Source organism: Somniosus microcephalus, chromosome 33 (assembly GCF_052327205.1).
Source record: "Somniosus microcephalus isolate GS21.2 chromosome 33, FLI_Smic_1.0, whole genome shotgun sequence".
Lineage (NCBI taxonomy): Eukaryota > Metazoa > Chordata > Chondrichthyes > Squaliformes > Somniosidae > Somniosus > Somniosus microcephalus.
This window is the reverse complement of record NC_141019.1, coordinates 3669930-3684620: the sequence shown is the minus strand read 5'-3', so window position 1 is coordinate 3684620 and position 14691 is coordinate 3669930. Positions and strand designations below refer to the sequence as shown.

Sequence of the window (14691 nt, the reverse complement as noted above, 5' to 3'; positions counted from 1 at the left end):
CCGCCCACCGGAAATTGAGTGGTAGCGGCCCAAAGGGAAGCGCGGCGCTACTGGAGGCGCCCCGCATCCCTCTTGGGGTGCTGCGACTGAATATCGTGGCGCAACGTGCCGCAGCGCCACACACTGCGGCACGTCATACTGCGGTATTGCAGGCCTTCCTCCCCTTCTTAAAGGGGAGGGGCCTTGTGCAGCACGATCTGGGGCCCAGCTGGGCCCCCGAGGATCGCGAGTGTAGGTAAAAGAGCCCGGCACCGAGGAGAAGTGCCGGGCTCTTGGAACGCAGCCGGCACTCCGCGGGGTTGGGGGGGGGGGGTCAGAAGGCCGGGGACTGGAGCGCAGGCCGGTGCTGGCAGGCGGCCAACAACAAAAATGGCCGCCCCGCACCTCCTTTAATTTGCGCCTCCCTGGCCGCAGGTAGGCCCCCCTGAACCGGTCGGACATAGCATCCGGCAGTAAGGCAGGGGGCGCCGCCAAATATCGCGGCCGGGGCGTCAGCGGGGTGCTGCGCACACCGATGACGTCATCGGTAGCGGCGCAGCGCTAACGGTTAGCGCCACCACTAACGTCCCGCGGAATTTAGCGGGAGACATGGGCAGTGCCGCGCCCGGGCGCCATTTGGCTCGCGACCCACTTAGCGCCCTCTTAAGGCGCTAACGGGTGGCGCAGCCAACTGAATTTCTCCCCCTTTGAGTCTGAAGAGGGAGGATGAAAGGAAGTATCTTTGCAGGCAATACCTGAGTGAGTTCCATCCAGCTTCTGACACCAGCATCTGCACTTAAAGGGGACACCAACAACAGTTAAACTGGTGTCTTTTCATCTTCTCTATTAATTGCCATTTGTCTTGATCGATCTCAAAAGGTAATGAAATAACCCATTATCTGCATTTTCTTCTCAGATTCCCAAACCCTCAGTTGCCAGCCTTGGGGAGCATCCCGAACATAGTTGGAGACACGATCGCGATTACCTTTGTTGGCTACGCAGTGTCTGTATCACTGGCTATGATCTATGCAGACAAGCACAGATACAAGATTGACCCCAACCAGGTCCGTAACATCAAATTGCAGACTACCCCTTGAAAGGTTATTGGAGTATTTTTGTTGCACAAACCCCAGTTAGTAGCTGTGAGTGGACAGGCCCTAAGAAAAAGGCACATTCTCTCACCTCAAAAAAAAAATAAAAAAATAATGGTGCTGAGGAGGTCATTAACCACAGTACAGAAAATTCATTTTTCCCCTCCAATTTTCTCCTCTCCTGAAGGTGCTGACTCATGATGGAGTATGCTTCAAGTGTGAGCTGAGTTAGTGACTGTTAGCAGACTATCTTCCCATTAGACCCTCAGAGGTCCACGTGTACAGCAGTCACTAGGCAGTAAGCAAGAGCATAGCGACACTGAGGCCAGTTGAGGCCAGTTGTGGTGAAGCTACTACCGCCCTGGCTGAGATCAGCATAGACCAGGGATCAAACTAAATCTGTTTGGCTTAAATCCACAGGGGATGGGAGGGCAGTATCATCACCAATTGAGCCATTGAGGTAGTCAAGTGCTGATGGCATTTGAAGTGCATTCTAGTGCACTGGACTCTGCAGCCTTCCGAGTTCGCTTGCCCAATGATTCCCATTAGAACCACAGCAGTTAGTTAAAATGTTGTCGGCTAGTTACCCTTCCTATTGTCTTTTGCTGCACAGATCCACGCAGCCACTGGATGGATATTGTGAGCAGATTCATTATTTTGTTTCTACCCCATAAGCAAGCGTACAGCTTGCTGTGGGTGCAAGCCGTACGCTTGGAGCTTTGCACTCATCCCTAATACAGAGCCAAGTAACTGTACAGGCCAGGAATACCATTGCTGGGTACATATCCATTGCTCCCCTCCATGCCTTTGTTATAGGAGCAGGAGGAGGCCATTCAGCCCCCTGAGCCTGTTCTGCCATTCAATCAGATCATGGCTGATCTGTATCTTATCTCTATTTACCTGCCTTTGATCTGTATCATGTTCGGTTCTGGGCCCCGCACCTCAGGAAGAATATATTGGCCTTGGAGGCGGGGCAGCGCAGATTCACCAGAATGATGCTGGGGCTTAAAGGGTTAAATTATGAGGACAGGTTGCATAGACTAGGCTTGTGTTTCCTTGAGTATAGAAGATTAAAGGGTGATCTGATTGAGGTGTTTATGATGATTAAAAGATTCGATAGGGAGATAGAGAGAAACTATTTCCTCTGGTGGGGGGAGTCCAGAACAAGGGGGTGTAACCTTAAAATTAGAGCCAGGCCGTTCAGGGGTGATGTCAGGAAGCACTTCTTCACACAAAGGGTAGCGGAAATCTGGAACACTCCTCTAAAAAGCTGTGGATGCTGGGTTAATTGGAAATTTCAAAACTGAGATCAATAGATTTTTGATATGCGCGGGTACTAAGGGTTACGGAAACAAGACGGGTAAATGGAGTTAAGATACAGATCAGCCATGATCTCATTGAATGGTGGAACAGGCTCGAGGGGCTGAATGGCCTCCTGTTCCCATGTTCCTAAACCCTTCCTTCCCCAACAAAAATCAATTGACCCCAATCTCAAATATGTTAATTGACCCGTCATCTTCAGCTTTGTGTTACATTGCCAGTCATTACTCACCTGGGAAACTAAAAATGGGGCGAATTTCCTCAGGGCTTCTCCCACTCCACCGGTGTAACTTTGGCAGGGGTTTGGCGCACACCCTGTTGCCACACACAGACATGGTTTCCACCGAACTCCTGCTGAAGTTACGGCAGCAGATCGTCAGAAGCCCAGAGAGAATCCACCCCCCCTTTTAAGTCACTGACTTTAAATACCAGTTAGGGTCGTTTCTGTATGAAAAGTGACCAATAAGTACAGATTTTATTTCCCTCCTCCCCTGTGCATCTTTAATAACTTCTTTCTGTCACCATTTCTTAGGAACTGTTGGCTCATGGAATTTCGAACACCATCTCCTCCCTTTTTACCTGTTTCCCAAGTTCAGCTTCACTGGCTACTAGTAATATCCTCGAGAGTGCCGGCAGCTACACACAGGTAAGAATATTACTGAAGGGACCACGCAGGAGTGCCGCAGGGTTCTGTTGGATTGCTCGACTGTGCCGTGATACTCCGTCGTTTAAAGCTTAGCTATGGTTCAGGGAAAAGAGAGTATCCACAAATTGATCTAAAAATAGGCTTTTGTTAGAGAAATTTCGCGAGTCCCCTGGAATGATAGGACGTGAGTTCATAACCATTATTCAACTGTTATAAAACACTGATTAGGCCCCAGCTGGAGTGTTGTGTCCATTTCTGGGCACCACGCTTTAGGAAGGATGTCAAGACCTTGGAGAGGGTGCAGAAGATATTTGCTAGAATTTGTACCAGGGAACAAGGGATGAGGGACTTCAGTGATGTGGAGAGACTGGAGAAGCTGGGATTGTTCTCCTTAGAGCAGAGAAGGTTAAGGGGAGATTTACCAGAATGTTACCAGGGATGAGGGACTTCAGTGATGTGGCGAGACTGGAGAAGCTGGGATTGTTCTCCTTAGAGCAGAGAAGGTTAAGGGGAGATTTACTAGAATGGTTCCAGGGATGAGGGACTTCAGTGATGTGGAGAGACTGGAGAGACTGGGGTTGTTCTCCTTAGAGCAGAGAAGGTTAAGGGAAGATTTAATAGAGGTGTTAAAAATTCTGAACGTTTTTTGATAGAGTAAATAAGGAGAAACTGTTTTGAGTGGTAGGAGGACCGGTAACCAGAGGACACCGATTTAAGGTGATTGGTGAAAGAACCAGAGGGAAGATGAGGAGAATTCTTTTTACGCAGCGAGTTGTTCTAATCTGGAACGCGCTGCCTGCGGAGGAAGCAGATTCAATAATCAGTTTCAAAAGGGAATTGGATAAATACTTGAAGGGAAAAAATTGCAGGGCTCTGGGGAAAGAGCAGGAGGAGCGGGATTAATTGGAGAGCTCTACCAAAGAGCCGGCACAGGCACGATGGGACGAATGGCCTCCTTCTGTGCTGTATTTCTATGATTCTATGTTTGTAACTCCATGGGGAGTTGGCAATCTCAGCTGTGGCATCGTGGGGAGGTGGCAAATGGGTGGCAAGCAATTCCGTACAGGGAAGAAGACATTGACAGAGGCAGGTGACCTGTTGCATGGCCCAGGGGACCTAGAAGAGGATGGGGGTTGGGGAGAAGTATAAATAACACAAGAAGAATTATGGGTCAAATGAACAGCCTGGTGACCACTGCGCTGATTCCCAAGTTGCAGCCCTGAGTTAAGATCTCAAGGGATTTGATGAAACAGCCGATTATTGATTGTTCTTTCACCATTGGAACCTGGATTGACATATAGGCCAAGCAAAATGGGCTGGAAGTCCCCTCCCTCTTATAATAACAACTTGCATTTATACAGCGCCTTTTTACACAGCAAAATGTCCCTAGGCGCTTCACAGGAGCATTATCAGACAAAAATTGACATCGAGCCAATGAAGTACTTCTGAAGTGTAGTCACTGTTGTAATGTAGGAAACGCAGCAGCAAATTTTCACATGGCAAAATCCCACAAACAGCAATGTGATAATGACCAGATCATCTGTTTTAGTGATGTTTTACATCCACCCAAGAGGGCAGATGGGGTCTCGGTTTAACGTCGCATCCGAAAGGCGGCACCTCCGACAGTGCAGCACTCCCTCAGTGGGAGTGTCAGCCTAGATTTTTGTGCTCAAGTCTCTGGAGTGAGACTTGAACCCACAACCTTCTGACTCCGAGGCAAGAGTGCTAAGCTACTAAGGCACTGAGCTACTAAGATAGATGGAAGTTGTCATGAATTGTCCTTAATTCACTTTTCCATTTTTATTTTGAAGCTTGCTGGGTTTTTTACCTGTCTGGTAGTCTTGGTGGTGCTACTTTTGATTGGTCCACTGTTTTACTTCCTGCCCAAGGTGAGCAAAATAACCAAATCAATTATTTTACAGAAAGTGTAAAACTGCTTCAGTCGCATCATTGTCCCAAAATGAATTGCAATTATTTGTTAGTATTGTTTACTCTCAATCAGACAAGTATTCTCGGCCTCAGGCTGTGCTATTGTGGCGAATTCCACCTGTAATAGTATATTTTAGTCTCTGCTGGAGAGGAAGGAAGTGTCATTAGTTCTCCTTTCTGCAATGCATTTTGGGAAGAATTACATGGAATGACTCCAAAGTGTACAAGTTCAGGGTGGCCCTTACAGGGCCAATGACAGGCCTGGGGTGGGGACTTTCTAAACCAGGATTTATTCCCCCTCCTCCCCTGCTAGCAACCTCTTCACCATCAGTTTGACAGTCCCCATTAGGCAGGTGTGTGAGAGCAGCCAAGGGTGTCTCCCCGCTTAGTGTTCCCTTGACTGCCCAGATGAGATCGGGTACTCACCAGCCTGGATTCGCCTCTGAACTACTGCCCACTTAAGGGCGGTGTTATGAATCTTATGATCCATGAAGAAAGACTCATGAAATAACACTGGACGGCCAGCTGGTGGCGCCGTCCAAGGAGTATAAATACTCGGGCGTGGGCCCAGCTTGCCCAGGACATTTTGTAAACCGGAACTAGTGAAAGATAACTAGACTTCCATGTTCTGAAACAAGTTGATTAAAGCCTTGCTTTATACTCGAACCAAGTGCGTAGTGAGTTTTATTACGTCAGGCGGTAAACAGGGGAAAATGTGTTCTTAAGGGTTGCCGCCTCAAGTACATAAAAAGGTGCCCCTGAATTCTCCTCCCAAAAAACACCCTCCATTTTCCCTTCAGGGTCCACCACAAGCCCCTTCCACCACATTAAAATGGGGGTCAAGAGAGCAGGGTTAACCCAGTCGCTCCATTTCCGCCCCCAACCTTCCCCAAAATAATTGCCGCCACTATATCAGTGGTGGTATGAGTTGCTGCAAGGTATCCCTGAGCTAGGGTTGCCAACTCTGGCTGGACGTATTCCTGGAGGATTCATCACATGACCTCCACCCCCCCCCCACCCATACAACCACCCCGCCCTGTCAAACAGCATTTCCCCCACCCCCCCATCTCCAATATTTTTATTAACTAATAAACCAAAGTGTGCAAAGAAAATGAAAAAAAATGCACAATATTTTTTATTGCCCCCATGATTATTCTCCTGGGTCACTCCCAGCAGTGTCCTGGAGATAAGTCTCCAATTCCTGGAAACTCCAGGGCAATCCTGGAGGGTTGGCACCCCTACCCTGAGGTGGATACCACATTGAGGAGGCCATTTTGTGTGCTGTGACTGAAGGTTGGTGCTTCTTTGCCTCCCTCATGTGATGGAATTGGAGGGGGCCTTAAGGTAGCGGGTTTAATGCCACTCTCTGGAGAGGCAGCAACATCTGCGCTCCCTCTTTGCAGCCCACTGTGGCTTGGCACAGGCTCAAGTATGCCAGTGGCCGGTGTCATCACAGATACGGGCAGCAGAGTTTCTGACGAGCAAGCCAAAACCGCGACATATCCTACGAGAAAGGCCGTGACCCATACAGATTTCCAGTGCAATATCTTTGGCCTGGAGGAAATATGTGGCGTTGAAAGAGAAGTTGAGGGTCAATACAAGTTCAGTCAAGCGGAGAAGGGGAGGAAATTAATATGTGTTTATCTGTGGACATTTCGTTCAAATGGTAAACATCATTTTCTTGTGGGAAATGGAGTGAGCAATGTAGATCGGAGGTAATATTAATATAATGACTTCTCTTCTCAGGCAGTCCTGGCCTGTATTAACGTCACCAGCCTGCGCCAGATGTTTCTCCAGTTTCAGGACCTTCCAGAGCTTTGGAGAGTCAGCAAGATGGACTTTGTAAGTTGTTCAAACTGGCCTGCGTTGTATGAGTTTGTGATGTAGCGGACCCACTTGTGATTTATTTTTGGCTTGCAAGCTATCTGGTTGATTTTTGGGGGTAGATTTTCCCGAACCTGTCGGGAAGAAGGCGGGACTTCCCCTTTCGGGTTTTAGACCCGCCTACTTTGACGTCCGGCCAATCCGCGCGATTTCCCCTTGATTGACCTTGTTGAGCCCGCCCAGCGGGCTCAGCAGGCCAATTAAGGGCCACCCGGCAACAGGTGACGTCACAGACTGCAATTTCATCTGTCAAGAGTTTTTGACAGATGAAATATCAGCGTTTGACAGCTGTTTGAAGCTGTGAAACACTGACAGTCTGAGTTCTGACATGAGTCATTCTGCACAGACTCAGTTAGAACTCTCACCGGCACTCAAAGCTGAAGGCTGTCACTTTTGACAGATTGCAGCCGTTCAGCTTTCAGTTCCAGCTGAGTGATGGGCTCCCGACGGCTGCAGGAAGAAAGGCTGTTAAGGTAAGTACAGGTAAGTAAAAGTTCTTTACACACTTTAGACACACCAAACACACTTACCTTTACACTCATGCACCCATCACTCACCTGAACACCAACATCTCGACCCCTCCAAGTCCTTCAACCCGACGGCCCGCCTGCTCTAACCTGGCGTGGTTTGGAGCTGTCGGGAATCCCACACGACACCCCTCAAAATAGGGATTAGGCTAAAAACTGCCTGTTAACTACCTGTTAACAGGCAGTTAATTGGCACTAATCCCTTCCCGCCTGGTTTCGGCGGGTCCCAGTGCGGGGCGGGTACCCGCCGCCCCTGAAAGTTACGTGGGGCGGGGTTTTCACAGAAATCACAGAAACCTCACAGTGCAGATAGAGGCCATTTCGGCCCATCGAGCCTGCACCGACACATATCCCACCCTATCCCCGTAACCCCACGTATTTAATCCCCCTAACACTAAGGGTCAATTTATCATAGCCAATCAACCTAACCCGCACATCTTTGGACTGTGGGATGGTGTCGGAACCCCCAAATTCGGGATTTCCCCCCCCCCCCCCACACGCCTGAAACCCCGCCTTGACGGCTCCCCGAAAATCTAGCCCTTGGTCTCCTAAGCGCAGGGTTGATTGGAGCGCCCCCTACTAAAAAAATCAACTAACTCAATACAGACCAGGGATTGAACCTGGACTCTTCCTTTTCTGTATTGTCCTGTGGCACACAAGACAAAGTCTTCATTGTGACTGTTTCATCCTCCTAAATACCCACTCTCCTTTTTTCAGATGGTCTGGGTGGTCACGTGGCTGGCTGTAATCACGCTCAACGCGGACCTTGGACTTGCCGTGGGGGTTGTGTTTTCGATGATGACTGTGATCTATCGCACTCAGAGGTACCGTAATCAGTCCCTGCAGCACAATTAGCACCAAATACATCACCAAGCAGGTCAGTCGCAATTAAACCTGACCTCCTCTGGGGCCCTCGCTGGTACACAGTTGGTTCAACTCTGACATATATATTGTTTGATATAAGCGTAAGTTTGCCAATCCCATGCTGTGGGGAGCCGCCCTCGTAGAGTTCAGTGCTGGAGCTGGTGATTTGGGTCTGGGAGACCAGCAGGAGTCAGGGATTTGGGTCAGGAGACCAGCAGGAGTCAGGGATTTGGGTCAGGAGACCAGCAGGAGTCAGGGATTTGGGTCAGGAGACCAGCAGGAGTCAGGGATTTGGGTCAGGAGACCAGCAGGAGTCAGGGATTTGGGTCAGAGACCAGCAGGAGTCGGGGATTTGGTTCTGGGAGACCAACAGGAGTCGGGGATTTGGTTCTGGGAGACCAGCAGGAGTCAGGGATTTGGTTCTGGGAGACCAGCAGGAGTCCGGGATTTGGTTCTGGGAGACCAGCAGGAGTCCGGGATTTGTTTCTGGGAGACCAGCAGGAGTCTGGGATTTGTTTCTGGGAGACCAGCAGGAGTCAAGGATTTGTTTCTGGGAGACCAGCAGGAGTCAGGGATTTGTTTCTGGGAGACCAGCAGGAGTCGGGGATTTGTTTCTAGGAGACCAGCATGGGTCAAGGATTTGGGTCGGGGAGACCAGCAGGAGTCGGGGATTTGGGTTAGGGGGACCAGCAGGAGTCCGGGATTTGTTTCTGGGAGACCAGCAGGAGTCAAGGATTTGTTTCTGGGGGACCAGCAGGAGTCCGGGATTTGTTTCTGGGAGACCAGCAGGAGTCAAGGATTTGTTTCTGGGAGACCAGCAGGAGTCTGGGATTTGTTTCTAGGAGACCAGCAGGAGTCGGGGATTTGTTTCTGGGAGACCAGCAGGAGTCTGGGATTTGTTTCTAGGAGACCAGCAGGAGTCGGGGATTTGTTTCTGGGAGACCAGCAGGAGTCTGGGATTTGTTTCTAGGAGACCAGCAGGAGTCGGGGATTTGTTTCTGGGAGACCAGCAGGAGTCTGGGATTTGTTTCTAGGAGACCAGCAGGAGTCGGGGATTTGTTTCTGGGAGACCAGCAGGAGTCTGGGATTTGTTTCTAGGAGACCAGCAGGAGTCGGGGATTTGTTTCTGGGAGACCAGCAGGAGTCTGGGATTTGTTTCTAGGAGACCAGCAGGAGTCGGGGATTTGTTTCTGGGAGACCAGCAGGAGTCTGGGATTTGTTTCTAGGAGACCAGCAGGAGTCGGGGATTTGTTTCTGGGAGACCAGCAGGAGTCAAGGATTTGTTTCTGGGAGACCAGCAGGAGTCAAGGATTTGTTTCTGGGAGACCAGCAGGAGTCTGGGATTTGTTTCTAGGAGACCAGCAGGAGTCGGGGATTTGTTTCTGGGAGACCAGCAGGAGTCAAGGATTTGTTTCTGGGAGACCAGCAGGAGTCAAGGATTTGTTTCTGGGAGACCAGCAGGAGTCTGGGATTTGTTTCTAGGAGACCAGCAGGAGTCGGGGATTTGTTTCTGGGAGACCAGCAGGAGTCAAGGATTTGTTTCTGGGAGACCAGCAGGAGTCAGGGATTTGGGTCGGGGAGACCAGCAGGAGTCGGGGATTTGGGTCAGGGGGACCAGCAGGAGTCCGGGATTTGTTTCTGGGAGACCAGCAGGAGTCGGGGATTTGTTTCTGGGAGACCAGCAGGAGTCAAGGATTTGTTTCTGGGAGACCAGCAGGAGTCAGGGATTTGTTTCTGGGAGACCAGCAGGAGTCGGGGATTTGTTTCTGGGAGACCAGCAGGAGTCAGGGATTTGTTTCTGGGAGACCAGCAGGAGTCGGGGATTTGTTTCTGGGAGACCAGCAGGAGTCGGGGATTTGTTTCTGGGAGACCAGCAGGAGTCGGGGATTTGTTTCTGGGAGACCAGCAGGAGTCAGGGATTTGTTTCTGGGAGACCAGCAGGAGTCAAGGATTTGTTTCTGGGAGACCAGCAGGAGTCGGGGATTTGTTTCTGGGAGACCAGCAGGAGTCAGGGATTTGTTTCTGGGAGACCAGCAGGAGTCGGGGATTTGTGTCTGGGAGACCAGCAGGAGTCGGGGATTTGTGTCTCCATTATGAATAATAATTAAGGTTCCACTGTTTTTAACTTGCTTCAGAACCCCACAATTAAAAAAATATTTTTTCTTAAATGTTCTCTGAATTAAATATCATTACCAGAAATTGTTGTCAGTGTGTTGGCCAATCAGAATCTTAGATTTAATTGAGCCACGTCCCGTTGCATTTCAAAGGAGCATTGCCCCCCTCTAGTGACCAGATGGAGAATTTCAGGGCAGGTTTTCCTCACAAATAACATTGGCTCAGAGTTACGGTCAATCGGCAGCTGCTACTGCCCCTCGGTGGTGAGTTTAACCATCACATACTAGTCTGGACCCTTTAAGCATTCACGACATGCCCGTGTTTTCCAACATGGGTTTCAAGTGCAAAAAAAAATGATTTAACGTTGGGCAGTTTGAAAGCTGAATATTACAAAATATAATTAAACAAATTGTAGGTGGCACTTCTTAATTCGTAGCATTTGGGGGAAAATATCTTTTAATCAAATTTTTGTTTTGGAGCAGAAAGAACGCTTGTATTGAGATTTAATATTCCACCATTTCAGGCCATAGTTGTCATAATTTGTCACAATCAGCATAACAAACACAGATTATCTGTTCTATCACATTGCTGTTTGTGGGAGCTTGCTGTGCACAAATTGGCTGCCGCGTTTCCTACATTACAACAGTGACTACACTTCAAATAGTACTTTATTGGCTATAAAGTGCTATGGGACATCCGGTGGTCATGAAAGGTGCTATAGAAATGCAAGTCTGCCTTTCTTTATAAGAACATGGGAACAGTCAGGGACATTCATTCATCTCCAGCGCTGATATATCTTGTAAAGCACGCAGGACATGGTGCATTGCAGGAGTTATTCACACGAGTGAAAGACTCATGGGTCTTCATAGAAGTTCTCATTAGCACCATAGATGTTTACAGCACAGAAGAGGCCATTTGGCCCATTGTGCTGGCTTTTTGCTGGGCCAGTCCAAAACTAACCTCACTCTCCTGTGCTCTCTCTCCAGAGCTCTATATCTTTCTCTGTGTTTTAAATATTTATCCAATTTTCCCTTAAAAGGTGCATCGGTCTCTGCCTTAACCACTCCCTGTGACGAAACAATCCATGCTCCAATAACTCTCTGCACAAAGAAATGTCTCCTAACTTCCCTCTTCAGTGTCTTAGTAATAACTGAATCTGAGGATGGAAGAGCTGAGGAAAACGAATTCTGGTGTTAGAAAAGAGACATGATTGAAATTGAGAGATTTGTTTCCAAATATTTTCCACCAATCTGCTATAATCGGAGCAACAGGAGGCCATTCAGCCCCTCGAGCCTGTTCTACCATTCAGTTAGATCATGGCTGATCTGTATCTTAACTCCATCTACCCGCCCTGGTTCCGTATCCCTTAATGCCCCCGCTGTAGTGTATGTACATTTAAGAGGAACTATGTTTTTGAAGCCCCTGTATGCTGTAGTACCAGTAGTGACCACTCGGGTATATAAGCCTGTGTAGCGTCTTGTGTAGTTAGTTCACCTCCAGACTTTGTTCAGTAAACACTTGTTCAATCAACTCCTGCATTCCGTGTCTCCATTAACACACGGATCTAACAGTGGCGATGAGTTAGAAACGAACTTACCTGCAATTCGGCAGCACCTCAAGGGGATCGATTCCTCAGACGAAGGTCGAAGCCAGAAGCAAGAAAAAAAAACTGTGGTTTCACCAGCTAAACGGGCTGGTGGCAGGTAGTGCACTGATCCTTCCTGGGCTGCGGCGGGCTAGAGCTCGATCGGGTGGCTCTGCAACGGGGCCGGGCAGCGAGTCGGGAAGCAGAAGCAAAGAGAGAGAGAAGGTGGAGCACTCAGGGCGCGGCCGGTGCTGCAAAGCAGGTCGGCGTTCGGACCGAGCAGAGGGAGGGGAAAGTCCCAGAGGGTCCGCTCCACGACGGGAACGGTTCTCCAAGTAACGGAGAAACTATTGAAGAGATATATATTAAAAAAAATATATAGAAATACCGCGAAAAGCTGCAGGTCGCAACGGGAACCGCGGAGAACAGCGTTAGCGGCAGCGGCGGGAAAGCGCGGAAGGCACCATCTTAACTCGGCGGGGAAGAAAGAAAAGCGCGGGAGGCGCCATTTTGATCCATCGGGGACGGAGGAAAAGCGCGGGAAGCGCCATTTTAGATTTTCAGGATGCCGAAGACTGGCAATATTACTGCTTTCGATAGTGATATAGAAGATTGGACCACATATGTGGAAAGAGTGGAGGTATATTGCAAGGCGAATGAAGTAGCGGATGATAAAAAGGCATCGGTACTTCTAAATCTGATGGGCGCAAGGACATACGGGCTGTTACGAAACTTGATCACTCCAGCCAAACTGATGGACAAGAATTTTAAGGAGATTGTTGATACCTTACAGGAGCACTTAAACCCAACACCGCTGCTGATAGCGGAACGATTCAAATTCTTCAGGAGGAATCAGCACAAGAATGAAAGTAACGCTGATTACCTCACCGAATTACGAAAGCTGTCAAAGCACTGCTAATTCGGGGCAGGACTGGCAGATTCTCTACGAGACAAATTCGTCTGCGGTCTCCTAAGCGAAGGAACACAGAAAAGGCTACTTTCTGAGAAAGATTTGACACTGGACAAGGCTTTCAGTGTGGCTGTATCATACGAAGCAGCAGCAAGAGGAGCTGCAGAGATACAGCAAAAGCCACAGGACATCGGCACCCATGAAATGACACGGGGTTTCGAGAGATGTTATCGCTGCGGCAGATCCACCCATGACCAGAAGGACTGCTGGTTCAAGGACAAAGCATGCAGGCAATGCGGAAAGATGGGACACATTGCACGTGTATGCAGATCTGGAAAGAAATCCGCTGACAGTAAAAAGGTCCATAAGGAAAAGTACAGAAAGGCACAAATGATGACGGACAGTAGCTCCGAAGACCAGAAGAGCGATAGCGACTCCGGAAACAAGAGACTAAGCTGTCTCAAATTACATAATGTAATTGCCAAAGAAGATTACCAGACCATTTGGGTTACCCTCACGATAGCGGGGTCCCCAGTCAAAATGGAGCTGGATACAGGATCAGCTCTGACCGTCATGAGTCGACGGGATTACGAGCGGCTATTTCCGCATATACCTTTGAAAGACACATCCATTATCTTGAAGACATATACGGGGCAGAAAGTATACCCCAGAGGGAAAATAAGGGTGCCTGTTGTATACAACGGCAAGGAAATACAGAAGTTGTATTTATACGTTCTGCAAGATGGTGGTCCACCGTTGTTGGGACGTGAATGGATCAGAAAGATACGTTTAGATTGGCACTCCATTCAGGCACTGACGGTGACCAGTAAGAAAAAAAACGATGATGACGTCATACCTGGATGATTAAAAGACATCTTGGCTAACGCCAAAGAAGTGTTTCAACAGGAACTAGGAACCCTGAAAGGCGCCACCGCCTCAATAAAAGTGGAAGATGCGGCAATTCCCAAGTTTTTTAAGGCAAGGCCGGTGCCATACGCAATTCGTCCAGCCGTCGAGGCAGAGCTGGAGAATTTGGAAAAAGCAGGCATGTTATCCAAGGTAGATTGGAGCGAGTGGGCAACACCCATCGTCCCGGTCATGAAGAAAATGTTGAATAATGATAAATCTGAAGAACAGAGAAAAGTTCGCATCTGTGGGGACTTCAAGGTGACTGTAAACCTGGTTCTTCACATGGTACAGTATCCTCTTCTGAGGATAGAAGATATTTTCGCCTCACTATCCGGAGGGAAACGTTTCACCAAAATTGACTTAGCACAGGCATATCTACAGATGGAGGTTGAGGAGGCCTCTAAAAAGTATCTCATGATAAACGCACACAAAGGCCTGTACCAGTACAATCGACTGGTTTTCGGAGTGGCAGCAGCTCCGGCTATCTGGCAAAGAGCTATGGAGCAAGTCCTGCAAGGGATTCCGGGGACTCAATGCTACCTAGACGACATCCTTGTAACAGGAGAAAATGACAACGAGCACCTTGCCAACTTGGAGCAGGTGCTCACGAGGCTGAGAGAACGGGGCCTACGAGCAAATTGCCCCAAGTGCGAATTTTTCCAGAAACAAATATCATATTGTGGCCATGTCATTAACGAAGAAGGGTTGCATAAGTCACCTGAAAAAATTGAAGCGGTCGTAAAGGCCCCAGCGCCTGAAAATGTCTCACAATTAAGGTTGTTCCTGGGATTAGTAAATTACTATCATAAATTTTTACCAAACTTTTCAATGGTTCTGCACCCTCTTAACGCACTGCTACAAACGGGAGTAGTTTGGAAATGGAGCGAAGACTGTAAACGTGCCTTCCATAAATGCAAAGGCTTGATCACGTC

The 14691-nt window shown here is 48.7% G+C and overlaps 1 protein-coding gene across 1 annotated transcript in view; it reads left to right on the top strand.

Moving 5' to 3' along the window:
- The window catches only part of slc26a10 (solute carrier family 26 member 10), a 96062-nt gene that overhangs the window by 23054 nt on the left and 58317 nt on the right, over positions 1-14691 (top strand). The window contains exons 4-8 of the mRNA XM_085972515.1: positions 896-1043; positions 2923-3036; positions 4848-4925; positions 6712-6807; positions 8094-8200. Of these exons, the coding sequence (XP_085828641.1) occupies positions 896-1043; positions 2923-3036; positions 4848-4925; positions 6712-6807; positions 8094-8200 (543 nt within the window). The remainder of the gene's footprint in view (positions 1-895; positions 1044-2922; positions 3037-4847; positions 4926-6711; positions 6808-8093; positions 8201-14691) is intronic.